General features: G+C 40.9%; 1 protein-coding gene across 1 annotated transcript; it reads left to right on the top strand.

Annotated features, from left to right (window-relative positions):
- Nucleotides 1-1865: 1865 nt before the first annotated feature.
- LOC147304430 (uncharacterized) lies at nt 1866-4680 on the top strand. Its single transcript, XM_086280832.1, has one exon. It carries the CDS (start codon nt 2151-2153, stop codon nt 3783-3785), a length of 1635 nt encoding a protein of 544 aa, XP_086136958.1. The 5' UTR covers nt 1866-2150; the 3' UTR covers nt 3786-4680.
- The last annotated feature ends 11155 nt before the right edge of the window (nt 4681-15835 follow it).

Below are 15835 nucleotides of genomic sequence, written 5' to 3'. Positions count from 1 at the left end.
GGTTTGCACGTGTTTTGGATTTTGCACGTGTTTTGTATTTTGCATGTGTTTTGGAGTTTGCACGTGTTTTGTATTTTGTACGTGTTTTGGATTTTGCACGTGTTTTGTATTTTGTACGTGTTTTGGATTTTGCACGTGTTTTGTATTTTGTACGTGTTTTGCATTTTGGACGTGTTTTGTATTTTGTACGTGTTTTGTATTTTGCATGTGTTTTGTATTTTGTAAGTGTTTTGGAGTTTGCACGTGTTTTGTATTTTGCACGTGTTTTGTATATTGTACGTGTTTTGTATTTTGCACGTGTTTTGTATTTTGCACGTGTTTTGTATTTTGCACGTGTTTTGTATTTTGTACGTGTTTTGTATTTTGCATGTGTTTTGTATTTTGTAAGTGTTTTGGAGTTTGCATGTGTTTTGTATTTTGCACGTGTTTTGTATTTTGCATGCGTTTTGTATTTTGTACGTGTTTTGGAGTTTGCATGTGTTTTGGATTTTGTACATGCTTTGGAGTTTGCACGTGTTTTGGATTTTGTAAGTGCTTTGGAGTTTGCACGTGTTTTGTATTTTGTACGTGTTTTGGATTTTGCATGTGTTTTTTATTTTGTAAGTGTTTTGGAGTTTGCACGTGTTTTGGATTTTGTAAGTGCTTTGGAGTTTGCACGTGTTTTGTATTTTGTACGTGTTTTGTATTTTGTACGTGTTTTGTATTTTGCATGTGTTTTGTATTTTGTACGTGTTTTGGAGTTTGCATGTGTTTTGGATTTTGTACATGTTTTGGAGTTTGCACGTGTTTTGGATTTTGTAAGTGCTTTGGAGTTTGCACGTGTTTTGTATTTTGTACGTGTTTTGGATTTTGCATGTGTTTTTTATTTTGTAAGTGTTTTGGAGTTTGCACGTGTTTTGGATTTTGTAAGTGCTTTGGAGTTTGCACGTGTTTTGTATTTTGTACGTGTTTTGTCTTTTGCATGTGTTTTTTATTTTGTAAGTGTTTTGGAGTTTGCACGTGTTTTGGATTTTGTAAGTGCTTTGGAGTTTGCACGTGTTTTGTATTTTGTACGTGTTTTGGATTTTGCATGTTTTTTGTATTTTGTACGTGTTTTGTCTTTTGCATGTGTTTTTTATTTTGTAAGTGTTTTGGAGCTTGCATGTGTTTTGGATTTTGTAAGTGTTTTGGAGTTTGTACGTACTTTGTCTCTAGGGGCCACCGTACAATATGACTGAATTTAAAAAAAAAAAAAAGGTAGAAAAGACTTGAATCCTTTCAACTGTGCATTAATTTAATATTATTTAATATGCTTATTTAAGAAATTGCTACACACACAGATGACATTTATATGTCCTTGGATCGTTTAGAGCAATCTTGATTTTTAACAGGGTTTCACGTGTAGGGACAGAGGGGGACATTTAATAACAAAAAAACTAAAACTGGATCATCTATGAACTCAAGTTGAGGTAATGATGATGACTTGGTGAATTTAAGTAAAATAAATACATTAAAAAAAACCTGTTCTCCATCAGCTCAGTCTTGAAGGATAAAAACATAACTCACAGTGTGATGAAGCATTCAGAGGATGACACTGCTGATACAAATTTCTAATTTCTGCCTTTCAGAAATTAGAGCAGTGAAAGGCCAATAAAGAACTTTTTAAACTTTATCATAAATTGTTTTACTTTATTTTTAAAGTAAAGTCTACATTGTGCCAGATTTAAATGTGGCACAATGCACACATAACAATCCTGCACAAAAGAGCTCAGCAAATTTTCATTAAAATACACATTTATCTAAAAACATTTAATTCACTTGTTACATTTTTTAATAAAGTCCATTACAGGTTCAAAGATCATGGAATCATTAATCAATTTACCAGGCAATGCTATTGTTATTTTTTCCATCATTTCATCTGACATGTTCATTGTGACATCACATGTTTCTTATGACATCAGCATGACTCATCACATTCTATTAGAATTCCTTTGATCTGAAATCTATATAAGTAACCCAAACCCTGTGTCCATTCAGTTACAACCTCACTGAAGAGGCAAACAGCTTATACGCTTGACTGTAATTTGAGACACTTTTTTTGAAGTGAACAAGGAACACAGTTAGCACTGTTGTAAGTAGCAGTAGATTTTAACTTTAGTTAAATTACAAAAATGTCTGAGTCCCCCTCCATTTCCAGTGGTGATGTGATGGAAGAGAATGAAAACCTTCGCCAGCAAGTGAGGGAATTCAAAGATGAGAACGAAAACCTCCGAAAAACCATTGAACTGCTTCTCAAAGAATATGGGTTTTCTAAAAACAAGAAAAAAAGGGAACTACAACTACAAAATGAGAAGCTTTGCTTGGAGAATTCAGAGCTGAACAATTGTGTTGCCAATTTGCAGTGTGAAAATCAAGCTTTGAGACAACAAGTTCAAGCAAAGGAGAGTGCTTATGAACAAAATGATCAAGAATGGAAAAGTGCTCTGGAGCAACTTAAAAACAACTTAAAAATGCCTTGTAAACACGAAGAGTATGAAATGGAGAAGCTGGCATTGCAGGAAAAAGTTAAAGATCTCCAAACGGACAACCAGGCACTCAGGTCAGAAAATGATGCTATAATACAGAGCATGTGTGACCTGAAACAGACTTTTCAAAATGAAGAAGTTAAAATGAGACAGCAAATCCAGGCTCTCCAAACTGACATCCATGAGGCAAACGCAAGCCTGGAAAATTTCAAAGATTTTAAGGAACTGTATGAGGAATCAAAACAGGAAAATGAGTCTCTGAACAATCAAAACCAAGACCTGAAACAAGAAATTGAAGCAAAAAACATTGCTATTCAGGAAGAAGTTAAGGAGCTCAAATCTGTTTTGCAAGAACTCAAATCCTTTGAAGAAGAGAGTAACAGAATAAAGGAACAAAACAACGCTCTGGAACAGGAAGTCCAGGAGCTTACCAAAAAGTTGGCTGATTGTCAGAAGGAAATGAGACAAAATGAACAGGCTCTGGAAGAAAGAATGCACCGTAACCGTGAAGAGTATGAAATGGAGAAGCTGGCATTGCAGGAAAAAGTTAAAGATCTCCAAACGGACAACCAGGCACTCAGGTCAGAAAATGATGCTATAATACAGAGCATGTGTGACCTGAAACAGACTTTTCAAAATGAAGAAGTTAAAATGAGACAGCAAATCCAGGCTCTCCAAACTGACATCCATGAGGCAAACGCAAGCCTGGAAAATTTCAAAGATTTTAAGGAACTGTATGAGGAATCAAAACAGGAAAATGAGTCTCTGAACAATCAAAACCAAGACCTGAAACAAGAAATTGAAGCAAAAAACATTGCTATTCAGGAAGAAGTTAAGGAGCTCAAATCTGTTTTGCAAGAACTCAAATCCTTTGAAGAAGAGAGTAACAGAATAAAGGAACAAAACAACGCTCTGGAACAGGAAGTCCAGGAGCTTACCAAAAAGTTGGCTGATTGTCAGAAGGAAATGAGACAAAATGAACAGGCTCTGCAAAAAGAAATGCAAGAGCTTGATAAAGGTGAACCCCATCAAAGTAGTTTTGAGCTCACACCTGAATCCAATGAGTCAACTGAAAAGGAAGAGAGGATTAAAACAAGCGAAACTACAGACCTGGAGGAGAAAAACAAGGACATCCCTACAGAAAGTTCATCTCACATGGAAACTCCACAAGAGCAGACGTTTCAACCCAGAGACGTGGAGGATCATGGGGGATGGACAACATGGCTCCAAGGTGCTGCCTTGTATTTTGCATTTTCTGACTACATCTATCCCCATTTCTGAAAGGCAGTTTGCAGTAAGTAAGGGGAACGGAGCATTTCTTCCCCACTCCCATCTTTCGACATCCCATGTATATACACCACTACAACTCTTTCCCCTCAAGCCCCATAGACAATATAGAACAGGGGTGTCCAACTCCAGTCTTCAAAAACCAGATGTGCTAAGGAGGAGTGGATCAAGAAAGAAAGCTGTTTTCCTATAGATTTCTATAGGTTTGCATCAGGCTAGCTGTTGCCATCTGGTAGACTTCAGACTGAATGTACACTTAAGGTTCTTCTGTATTGGCTTCAAGTTTCCAACGAACAAGCTATGTCCATGTTTTGTACCATCTATGCCCCAACCAGTCGTGGAAGATGGCTGCCCCTTCCTGAGCCTGGTTCTTCCGAAGGTTTCTTCCTCTTAAAAGGGAGTTTTTCCTTCCCGCTGTCGCCAAGTGCTTGCTCAGAGGGGATCGTTAGATTGTTTGGGGTTTCTTTTATATTGCAGGGTCTTTACCATGCAATATAAAGTTCCTTGAGGCCACTGGCTATGCATTGGCCTAACTTAGCCAGTGGTCACATTGCATACATAGCTATTTATCAACCATCATTTGCATTCTAGATTCCAAAAGGTTGAATCTGTTGATCTGGACGTAGCGTTTTCAGTGGGAGAAATGTTTCCTCACTCATCCAAGTGACTGAAGGAGAATGTTTCTCCCATTGAAAACGCTACGTCCAGATCAACAGATTCAGCCTTTTGGGATTTACTTACCTGGATGCCTGAGCATGCATCAGTGCATTCTCTATTGCTTTTCCATCTTCTTTGTATGGTTGATTATAAGATTAATGGAGGTTTTCTCCATTTTCTTGAACTCAGTTGGAAACTTTTCTTAGCATGAGCTTTAATTAACATAATTTGCTGATGAAATAAAAAAGAAACTTTGAAAGGATTTAAAGCTTTGTGCAGTTTGATTATTTGATTGTTAGCAAAAGGTTTGGAAATATGCTATTTTTGTGGGCTAGTCTGTTCTTTTCTTTATCTGTGGTTTTAAGTTTGCATCAAGGTTGTTTTGTACCCCACTTTTGTTGCATTTCTGTATTTGCTTTAAATTAACTTTAGATATTTTAATGTATCTGCTTTAAATTTAAAGCAAAGGGTATCTTGTATGCAGAGATACTCTGTAAAAATAAAAACAAGTTTAAAGATTGGTAAAACCAATGTCAGAAAAATAGTGTCAGAAAAATATTGCAAAATAACTTAAACTAACGATCACATAATTTATTTCCATCACTGTATTCCTTTGGGATAATAAATGAAAAAAACCCGTTATTTTAGCTTTAAATTCACATGAAATATTGTGTATCTTTAACAGATTCTGTATGTTTTAAGTACAGAATGATGAGATTTTGTGCTCTTTTCAATGGCTTTTAACGAGACACAAAAAAAAATTAAAATTAAACACATGTAGATAGTCAACTTGTGTTTTAATCTAGGTGCAGTTGTAAACAGGTACAGTTTAGGTCAATTGTGAAATGGTGCCCAGGTAGTCTAGCTCATGGCGTCCATAGGTGCAATTGCATGAAGCCTCAGGACCAATGTCTTCGTGCAAGAAGGAATGAAATGAACACTGTCAGTCCTTTAGTGGCTTTAGTGACTTGTGCTCACAGTCAAGCACATGTAAATCCTCTGACATTCCCATTCCCCTTCCACTATATATGTTGTGTCCTCCAAACACACAGGCCTGCCCTGCTTGACCATCTCAATCTCTGTCACTTTCGCAAACAAAGATTTTAAAGTTGGAACTTGCCTCTAAAGTAAACCTACATATAGATGTAGATCTCCAGATCTACATCTAATGGCTGGTTTGGTTTCATTCTCCGTCCTTGCTGTGCCCCTCAACTTTCCCCTTCCTGCCTTATATAGCTGCCTTATATTTCCAACACCTTTCTATAAGGTGTTGGAAATATAAGGCAGCTTCCTGACAACGTCGCCAGTACCTTGAGCCTTGGTGCTCACCACATTGCATAGTTTAGCTGTACCTTTAACTGGGATCATTTTGGCTTCCCCACTTTCTTGATCTAGGCTCCTAACGTCAGTAATTCCTGTGGTGTGCTGCACAAGAAATGGAATGATGGGGAAATCATTACCCATAATGACTGCAAATGGTAACTTTTAAGCCAAGACTTCTGACATAACAAAGGTCTGAACCTTGCTGTCAGATATACACATGTGCATTTCCATGTATATAGCTTATGCAGGACTTGTCTTCATTCCATTTATCTTGAGGCACTAAAGTGGACAATGCTGACTGAAATCTTTCCCGTTTCTAATGATACTGTAACACACTGACCATTAATCAGAAAAGGGAATGGGAGGAGCTATTTGCTGAATTGTACACACGGAGGTTGGCCTAGGAACTGTGCAAAAACAGACGATTTTGTCTCGTTTGTAAGTGGACAAGAATACTGAGTGTAACATAAAACATTACATTTTATATATGGTGTGGAGAATCCAGATAATGCACTAAAACAATGTGGGAGAGCAATGACTGTTATGATGCTGTTAACATTAGTTTCTTGCTAATCTTTATATATATAGGTTTGCAGTGTCACTGACAAGAAGCATGTTTTTCAAGATTCCCATGATTTCGTTCACACAGTCAGACACAGTCACAGCTCAGTATAAAAAAATGGAGTGTAAGGAATGTAGAATATGCACAAATTAAACAAATGCAGCATGTGTGCACTATATGTCAACAAATGGTGTATATTTGCTATGTGCTACAAATGGGGAACATACAGACATACATATGCTACAGCCATTATAGTATGATTAAATCATGCATTTATATGGGAAGACAGCAGTTACATTTTTGAATATATTGCAATATATGCAAGCAACATGTATAGGCATGTGTTGATTAATATGAAAAAACACTGATGTGATGAAAACCAGTGCTATAATTTAACATTACACCAGGTACACAACTATTTTGTACTTTGAGAACACCAGAAGAAAGTAGTTCCTCAATTTCAACTAATAACTCATAACTAATGGCTATAGTAATAATTACTAAATCATGCATATAATTTTTTATGTATTAATAATTTACATTTTAAAAGAGCAACTCTCGAGTTTCCATTTGCAAACATCCCTTTGGCAGATTCTTCAGATCTCATGAACGTTTCGACCAAAGAAGGAAAAGAGAAAATCTATTGCTCCCCTCCTTACAAAGACAGAGCTAACAGCAAAAAGCATGCTTTCATGAACATACTGCAAAGATCAAAAACTAAACACTGTATGGCCTGCATTAGTTTTTGTTTATTTCAGATAAGAATACAGACATAAAGTAAAGTACAGCTCTTCATCTAGGAGTGTTGCATGGGGGTAAGGCCAGTCCCCTTGCAGCATGTGATGGTGAGCAGATCCAGTGAGTTGTCCCTTTTATACCAGATACAGTGTATAAACCACAGATAAGAATCTGGACTCCTAACTGGTAGCTGTCAGGACTAAAGAAGAAAATCAGCATCTGAGTATACCAATGTTATTTAGCCATCTTAAATCTTATGACCTTATATGTTCCTTGAAAAAGCCTGCCACTGGCAATTTATGTCATTCCCTACTCTTTTTTCAAGACAAAGACAGAGTTCAGTACATATAAGCAGCAGGATAGAGGACAAGTGATCAGTAGGGGAGGAGATCACATGGAAAGGTTGAATAAAAGGCTTTATGAACGTGGCAGGACTCAAGTAAAAGTAAAAAAGCATAGGCTCTGAAATGTACTCAAAGTAAGAAAGTAAAAAGCAGCTCTGTGGAGGATATTTCTATTTTTTTTCCTGTTTTAAGTTTTCTTAGTGTACAGGCTGTAATCAGCGGACCTGCTAGTCTTTGTAGATTTACACAACTGAATTCAACCAGATGTCAGCAGATGTTTCATGAGTTGTCCTGGCTGATTTCCGTCCTGACAGTACACTGTTTATGCTGTCTTTATATTAGACACTACGCAGTTGGTATGAGGGTGAAATTCAGTCAGTGAATCCAAGCATCGGACCATAAAACCACAGGCACTGTGCACCACACACTGTTCTTTAAATCCATCACAGTGCAGCAAACTAACCTGTTTATCCTGCACTCACCTGCAGAGGATTTTCATGCAGCCTTTAAATAGCAGTTAGTCTACCTCAGTTTGATTTGCAGCACATTTCACAATATGGGAAAAAATGTCATGTTACATGAACAGACCCAATATCTGATTTAAAACATAAGGAATTACATGTAAGCTTTAAAATTCCAGTTTCTTAAATCCCACTGAGCAGTCCTTACCTTTATATCTAACCTGTCTTGCACCTCTCCTCCCCTGTCTTTCTTATCTTTCTCCATCTCTGAGTGACATTAGCTCTCTTTCTCTCCAGCAGCTGGACCTTTTAGCTAGCAACACACTTTGAGACAAACTGCACACAAACACTTTGTGTGTTTGCTGATCTTTGTTGAGCTGACAGAAATGCTCCATTTGAAATTACCTGCTGTGTTGTTTTTGTATGTATACCGAGCTTCTTATTAACTGCACGCACACACTGATCTCTGCTCCGCTTCCACTTTATTTCTTATTCTTTTCCCTTGCCCTGAAGCTTCTTGCTCGCCAGTGAATTACACACATTGCAGCGACACAGTGCCATCTAGTGGCTGATACAAACATAGGTCAACATGCTACATCTCCCTTCTTAAAAAAAAAACACAACTCAGGCTTGTAAAATTTCTAAGGCAACTGAAATTACAGGAATAACATCCTGAGCACATCCATTGATAACATAGCATTCGACTCAATACTGGCTATATCACAAACATAATAAACAGATGCATTTAGTGACATCATTGGAACAACAAACATATAAACAGCCTTTTTTTTTTTCTAGGGCAGCGATCCGCCTGCACCCTTTACAATATTACAGGTCCAAGACCTGTCTTGGTTTGGTAACACGCCCATATCGAGTCGTGTATCCAGGTGTTGTAATGTCTTCACCAGGGGGCTCCACAGGCGGGGGCTGAGATACCACAGAGCTGTTATCGCTGATGCCTGTAGGTTGAATGAACTCCTCACCTCCTACGCTGTTCCTGCTTTCGCGGAGGTGTCGGCGGTTACGCCGGTAAACTTGTCCTGTATCTGTGGTTATGTTGTAGCTTCTGGACGTGTCGGCACAACTTGTGACCACAGCTGGTTTCCAGGAACCGTCTTTTTGCCGGAACCGGACCGGTGTGCCAGGATATAGTTGAGGCAGAGGTCGGGCGGCTCTGTTGAAATAAGTCTGCTGGCGCTGCTGGCAGACTTCTCTCCTTTCACGCACTGTTTGCTGGCAAACTACTTGGGGTTCCAGCTGTTTTGGTGTTGCAGGGAGGATGGAGCGAAGTCTCCGGCTCATGAGTAGTTGTGCAGGCGACTTTAAGTTGTCCACGGGGGTGTTCCGGTATTCTAATAGGCTCAAGTAGGGATCCTTATGTTCCGCTTTGGCCTTGTCCAGAAGTTTCTTTGCTGTCTGGACTGTTTTCTCGGCTAGACCATTGCTCTGTGGGTAATGGGGACTAGTAGTGGTGTGGGTGAAACTCCATGACTTTGCGAACTGTTGAAACTTACTCGAAGCATAGCACGGACCGTTATCACTAATCACCGACTCTGGAATACCATGCCTAGCCATGGCTGACTTTAGTTTGTGGATCACTGCTTCTGCAGTGCAGCTGTGCAGTCTTTCCAACTCGAAGAATCTACTGTAGTAATCTACCATGATGATGTAGTCTTCCGAGTTCCAAGTGAACAGATCGATGGCTATGACCTGCCACGGTCGTTCTGGTATTGCATGTGACAACAGGGGTTCCTTGGGGTTAGCAGCTTGTCTCTCCTGGCATGTGCTGCAGGCTCCGACGGCTTCCTCAATCTGCTTTCCCATGCCTGGCCAAAACAGAAGGTCTCTGGCTCTGTTTTTGCTCTTTTCTATGCCCATATGGCTGGAATGAATCCGATCTATCATGTCCTTTCTGAGCCTTTTTGGGATGATCATTTTCTCTCCTTTAAACATGATCCCGTCTATCAGTGAGATCTCATCCCTGTGGTTCCAAAACTCCTGGATGTCAGGCGGGCATTGAGACCTTTTATCTGGCCATCCACTCAATGTGGTCCTTCTCAGGGTGTTGAGCTGAGGATCCTGGGCTGTTTCGTTTCTTATCTCTGAGAGTCTCTGGTCACTGACAGACATGTTGCTGAGGACTGAGTGGATCTGCGCATCCATCCCGTCACATAGTGATTTGACGTGGAACTCTATGGATTTCCGGGAGAGCGTGTTGGCTACCGGGATGTCTTTCCCTGGCTTGTGGATGATGCTGATGTCGTACTTTTGCAGCTGTAGCATCATCCTCTGTAGCCGTGGTGGTGCTGATGCTAGTGGTTTTTTGAGTATGGACTCGAGTGGCTTGTGGTCCGACTCAATGGTCACATGTCGCCCGTACATGTACTCGTGGAACCGCTTGCAACCAAAGAGAACAGCATACAGCTCTTTTTCTATTTGGGCATAGTTCTGCTCAGTGCTGTTAAGTGACTTGGATGCGTAGGCGACTGGCTTGCCGTCCTGTAGCATCACAGCACCGAGGCCACTTTTGGATGCATCGACCTGGAGTCGTAGCGCTTTCTTGGGGTTGAAGAAGGAGAGAACTGGGCCTGGTTCTCTAGTGATCAGCTCCTTCATTCGTTGAAAGGATCTGTCATGGTTCTTGTCCCATACAAACTCACTGTCCTGCTTTAACAGCTGGCGGAGCGGTGCGTTTATCTCTGACAGGTGTGGGGCAAATCTTGCTAAATAATTAACCATCCCCAGCACTGTTTCCAATTCTGCCCTGTTCTGTGGGGGCGCCATGTCTTGGACTGCTTTTACTTTTTGTGGATCTGGTTTCAGTCCTTCGTGTGACAATGTGTGACCGAAGTAACTGACCTCTTTGACGCAGATGGTGCACTTGTCAGGGTTCAGTTTTACACCTCTCTCCCTGCTGCGCTGCAGCATGGCCCTCAGATTGTCGTCATGCTCCTGTTTGGTTTCTCCGAAGACCAGTACGTCATCCACAATGGCTTCCACGCCCCTCAGGCCCTCGTAGGTCTCGTCCACGCGTCGCTGGAACTCATCCTGGGCTGAGATTATGCCGAATGGCAACCTGAGGAAGCGGTACCTGCCAAACACAGTATTAAATGTGGTTAACAGAGATGATTCGTGGCTTAGCTTAATGGCCCAGTAGCCTGATCTGGCGTCCAAAACACTGAAATACTTGGCCCCAGCAAGTTTTGTGGTGACATCCTCCAAGGTGGGTAGAGGGTAATGGGGTCTTTGTATAGCCTTGTTGAGGGGTCTGGGGTCCAGACATACTCTGAGTCTGCCCGTCTTGGGTTTTTCCACGACAACAAGTGCATTCACCCAGTCCGTAGGATCTGTGACCTTGCATATGATTTGATTCCTTTCCATGTTGTCGAGCTCGTCTTTGAGTCGGGCTCGCAGAGCGATGGGAATCCGACGAGGTGGGCTGACTGTGGGTGCAACGTCTGGATTTACATGGAAACTGCATTCACCAGGAAATTCTCCTATCCCTTTAAATACGTCAGCATATTCGTCCAGCATTGCCTGTGAACTGTTGGTTGTCTTGCCTCTTTCTTCCGTCACTGCCATCACGATCCTTACCAGGTTAAGGTCACGGCAAGCTTTCATTGCTAATACAGGTGGGGCGCTTGTGTTAACAACATGGAATTCCAACGTGCAGGTTTTGTCTTTGTGTTTGCATTTTAGCTGACATTTCCCTTCCATGCTGAGTGAGTGTCCCCCGTAATCTGTGAGCTTGTGTGTGACAGGCTTCAGTGTCACATGTGGGAAGAGTGTCTGGAACATGTTGGCTGGAATTGTGTTTGCTTGCGCCCCAGTGTCAACTTTAAACCTCACTGTCTGTGGGGGGGAACCAAGCTGCATGTCTGCATATGCTTGCTCATCCTTTCTTCCTTCATTTTCTATGGTGATGCTATCAATGTAGAAACAGTCTTGGTCCTCATCTGTGTCCTTAGTTGTCGTTTCTATGTTCTCTCTCACAGTGTGTACTGATTTGAGGTGGGTTTTTGTCTGCGAAGGGAGTCTTGACCTGCATGCTCTTGCAAAATGGTTCATTTTCTTGCATTTTGCACATTGCTTCCCTTTTGCTGGGCAGATGTCTTTATTACTGTGTTGTCCGGCACAATAGCTGCACGTTTTTAGTGTTGCATTAGCGTGTTCTTTTGGTCTCACGCTTCTTGTTTGATATTCTTGTCTGTGCGATTTCCTGCCGATGGCGTGCACAGTTTCTTGGCCCCTGGAGTGACCCATAGTTTTTAGCTGCTGCTTTGCTAGCTCGTGTGATCGTGCTATATCTATAGCTTTCTCTAGCGTGAGCTCTGCGCCTTGGCTGAGTAGCTTTTCTCGGACGTGTGGCGAGTTAGTGGCAAATACAATGCGATCCCTGACCATTTCATCTGTATTTGGGTACCCACAGTCTTTAGCAAGTAGTTTCAGTTCCGTAATAAACTGTTCAAATGTCTCATTTTCACCCTGCATCTTTTCATGAAACTTATATCGGGCGTAGATTGGGTTAGCTTTCGGTATGATGTAATCAGTGTACTTATCGTAGTACGTCTGAAGCTTTCGGGAGTCGTCTGCGGTGAGCGTCCACGTGTTGTAGACGTCCCGTCCTTTCTCACCGACCCATAGAAGAAGGTAGCTGCATTTGTCTGCCTCCTCCTTCCCCCGAAGAGGACCAGCGAACATTAGCTCGGCGTGCTGCTTGAAACGCCGCCATGCCTCGGGCAGGTTGCTGGAGTCCCAATCCATACGCGGTGTGGGAACGCCGTAAGCCTCCATGTCTGCGCTGTCCGACGGCGAGGGATTGCGTAGAATCCGCTACTCTGACACCATGTGTTGTTTTTGTATGTATACCGAGCTTCTTATTAACTGCACGCACACACTGATCTCTGCTCCGCTTCCACTTTATTTCTTATTCTTTTCCCTTGCCCTGAAGCTTCTTGCTCGCCAGTGAATTACACACATTGCAGCGACACAGTGCCATCTAGTGGCTGATACAAACATAGGTCAACATGCTACACCTGCCACTTAAAAGAAAGGCTCTCCCTTTATGTTCGCTCCTCTTTTGTAGCACTAGCTAGAGGCTGAAGTACTGCAACTGTCACTTACGGACACCTCTAGTCGTTCCAGTGTTGTGGCAAAAACAAGACAAAAAAACACTGACCCACTTTTAACGCTGACTTTGGCACTATCTCTTTTTAAATCTCCTTTTGTGACTAATAAACGACCAGGATGTGTTTCTGTTTAGGCTCAAATTGGTTTGATATTTCAAGACTCGCACTGACGAAATAATAACTCGACCCAAATACATTAAAGCAAAAATAACAAACCTGTTTTGAAAACGTGAGCAGTAGAAAGTACAGATACCTGAAAATTGTATTACTCTGTTACTGGATATATTTAAATAGGAACAATATTTCGTGTCTGCAGCTTACAGTGTATGTTGTCTGGACAAAGAAGGAACGTGTCACCATGGCAACCAAGAAAAGAGTTGCATTTTCAACCCAAAGCCGCGATTGTTTTCTAAACCTATGTAGATGTTGATACCTAAATCTGAAAATTAAACCTATTTTTCATTTATATTGAAAAATAATACAAATGATATGTGAAACTCATTGACTTTTATATGAGTTATGGGACATAAGCTGCAAAATGATGACACTTTGATGTGGATTTGCGTGTGAGTGTTCTGCGCTTGTTTCATTTTAAAGTTTGAATTTATTTTTGATTCTGTTTCCATGAAAGCCTTTTTTCTTAAACAAGCTTAAGCAGTGAAAATGAGATCTGCCGATGTTTGGACAGAAGATGAAATTTACTCGCCGATCCAAGGAATATTCCACAGGTATCCTGCATATCGTTGCAGGATTCCCATCTCTGTTTGTTCAGATGTTTAACCTCACAAGGGATATAGTTTATCGGCTCTGTATATTTAGTTTATGTTTCAATTGCTTACAAACCATCAGAACCACCAAAGACGACGTCTTTATAATTTTCCAATTAAAAGAGAATCTCTGTTGGGTTTGAAAATAACCACACAATTCCTGTTTTATGTTTCCTTTACCTTCAAAGACAGACAGAGAAATCTCATGTGGCTGCTCATCCTGAGAAATCATCGCATGTTATGGTAGGTCAGATTTAGGGCAAATACAATGAGGCAATTTAGTTTTAGATTTAATTAAATGGCTTCTTTTAATGCTGCTATGAGCTGTTTGAACGGTCAGCGTGAGTGCCGTCTGTGGGTACAGTGAGATGACAATCGGCTATAAAGAAGTTTCTCCCCTCCTCTTTCTTACCGCTTCTAGAAATAACTTTTTGATACTAATTTGTCACATAGCTGTGTGCACACACAACCCTAGGGGAAAATGATGCCGCTTCCCCCTCCCTCCCCCGAGTCACAGCCCTCCACTGTTCTATAGCCATCCCCATTTAATAAATCACTTGGGGAAAATTATCATGTCTCTGGGGGTAACTTAGACAAGAAATCCCATGCTAGAGTTCCACAAGGGTCACGCTCATACAAGAGTTGTTAAGATTAGCATTTTTTTGTCTTTATACAAGCAATTTTTCACAGGGAACAAAACTGGGCTTCTTCAAATGACTTCCCCTAACGATACACAAGGGGACTCACCGCTTTTACTATCTTTGTTGACACACAACTCGATCCTAATTTCAGATTTTGTTTTTTTGTGTTTTTGTTTTTTCCCTCTGTGGGACACTGAGGCCGCCTGTGCATGCATAGACACGGAATAAAGCCATCTTTAACTTTCCCAAGAATCTAAGGCACATTCGCTCCTCAGCAGCACAGAAAACAACTGGAGACTTCATCCATTGCCGTGAGCCAGCAGGCGCACTAGTATCACAACGTGACTATGAGCTTCTTCACTGTTACATTTTCAAAGGCACTCTTGTTGTGACTGAAGAACACTGCAGGAGAAGAGACAAAGGGGGTCGTCTTACATTTTCTTCCAGCTTCTCTGATTTCTGCATTTTTCATAAAAGGCTACATTCTCTGTGGTTGCTGCAGCACACTCTTCCTTCCAGTCATTCTCTTTGTTACATGAAAGTTATGACCTGTTCGTGCATCTTAATATGACACAGAACTGAATTTTGTCAGGCAAATGTTAACGCACACTTGGAGAGAGGGACATGGACTGTAACAAAGGTTTCATTTTGCTTAATACAATTAATAGAGGGATAACAGGAGCACAGTAAACAACTATTGCTTTGTACTGTCTTGCCTTTTAGACTTTTACTGAAGAGTAACCAGTATCTCCATGTATGAGCATTTTTTAAATTATTTATCATGATGTATGCTCAATCATTCAGGTAAGTAACTCTCAAAATGTTGATTGTGTTCATCTGGATGTAGCCTTAGTGTTGTCCGAGGGTGTGATGGGGGGTGGTCTGTGGTGCCGCTGCATGGGGGCTTGAAAGTGTGAACTGGGTCCTGTCATGTTGTTGTTGTTGGTAAAGTGTTCAACTGCAAGCTGAAAAGCTGCATCGGACTGTGTTTGTACAGCAACTGTGTGTTAATAAAGTATGCTACAAAGCATGTACGTGACATCGGATTTGGATCATTTACAAAAAGCTATTAATGAAATGACAGATAGAAGCTAGGTTTATCTTTTGCACTAGGTCTGAGATGGGAAGCCAGCTGGACACAACTGAGCAACTACTGTGGCTACAAAAAAAATCAGTTGCTTAAAAGTCTGTGGGAAAATGGCCCATGGCTCCCTTTCTCTGTGAACTCTGTAAACAATTTCCTGATGACTTTGTTAGCGCAGTCGCTAGTTTTAGGTCAATTCTATAAATTGGTGGCATTTTAAGAGTCAGAAAAGAGCATTATTGAAGGTAAGCTCATTGGCTAACCACTTATCAGTCAGAAATCATTAGCCAATCAGTGTGCAGTGTCGCAAGCAATCCACCCCTTGTTCAGATTGAGAT

Source organism: Aulonocara sp. 'chitande type north' Nkhata Bay, linkage group LG22, assembly GCF_057382095.1.
Source record: "Aulonocara sp. 'chitande type north' Nkhata Bay isolate Kocher_YH1m ecotype deep benthic linkage group LG22, A_spYH_male_GT1.1, whole genome shotgun sequence".
Classification (NCBI taxonomy): domain Eukaryota; kingdom Metazoa; phylum Chordata; class Actinopteri; order Cichliformes; family Cichlidae; genus Aulonocara; species Aulonocara sp. 'chitande type north' Nkhata Bay.
The sequence above is the reverse complement of the archived record's forward strand: the minus strand, read 5'-3'. Positions and strand labels throughout refer to the sequence as shown.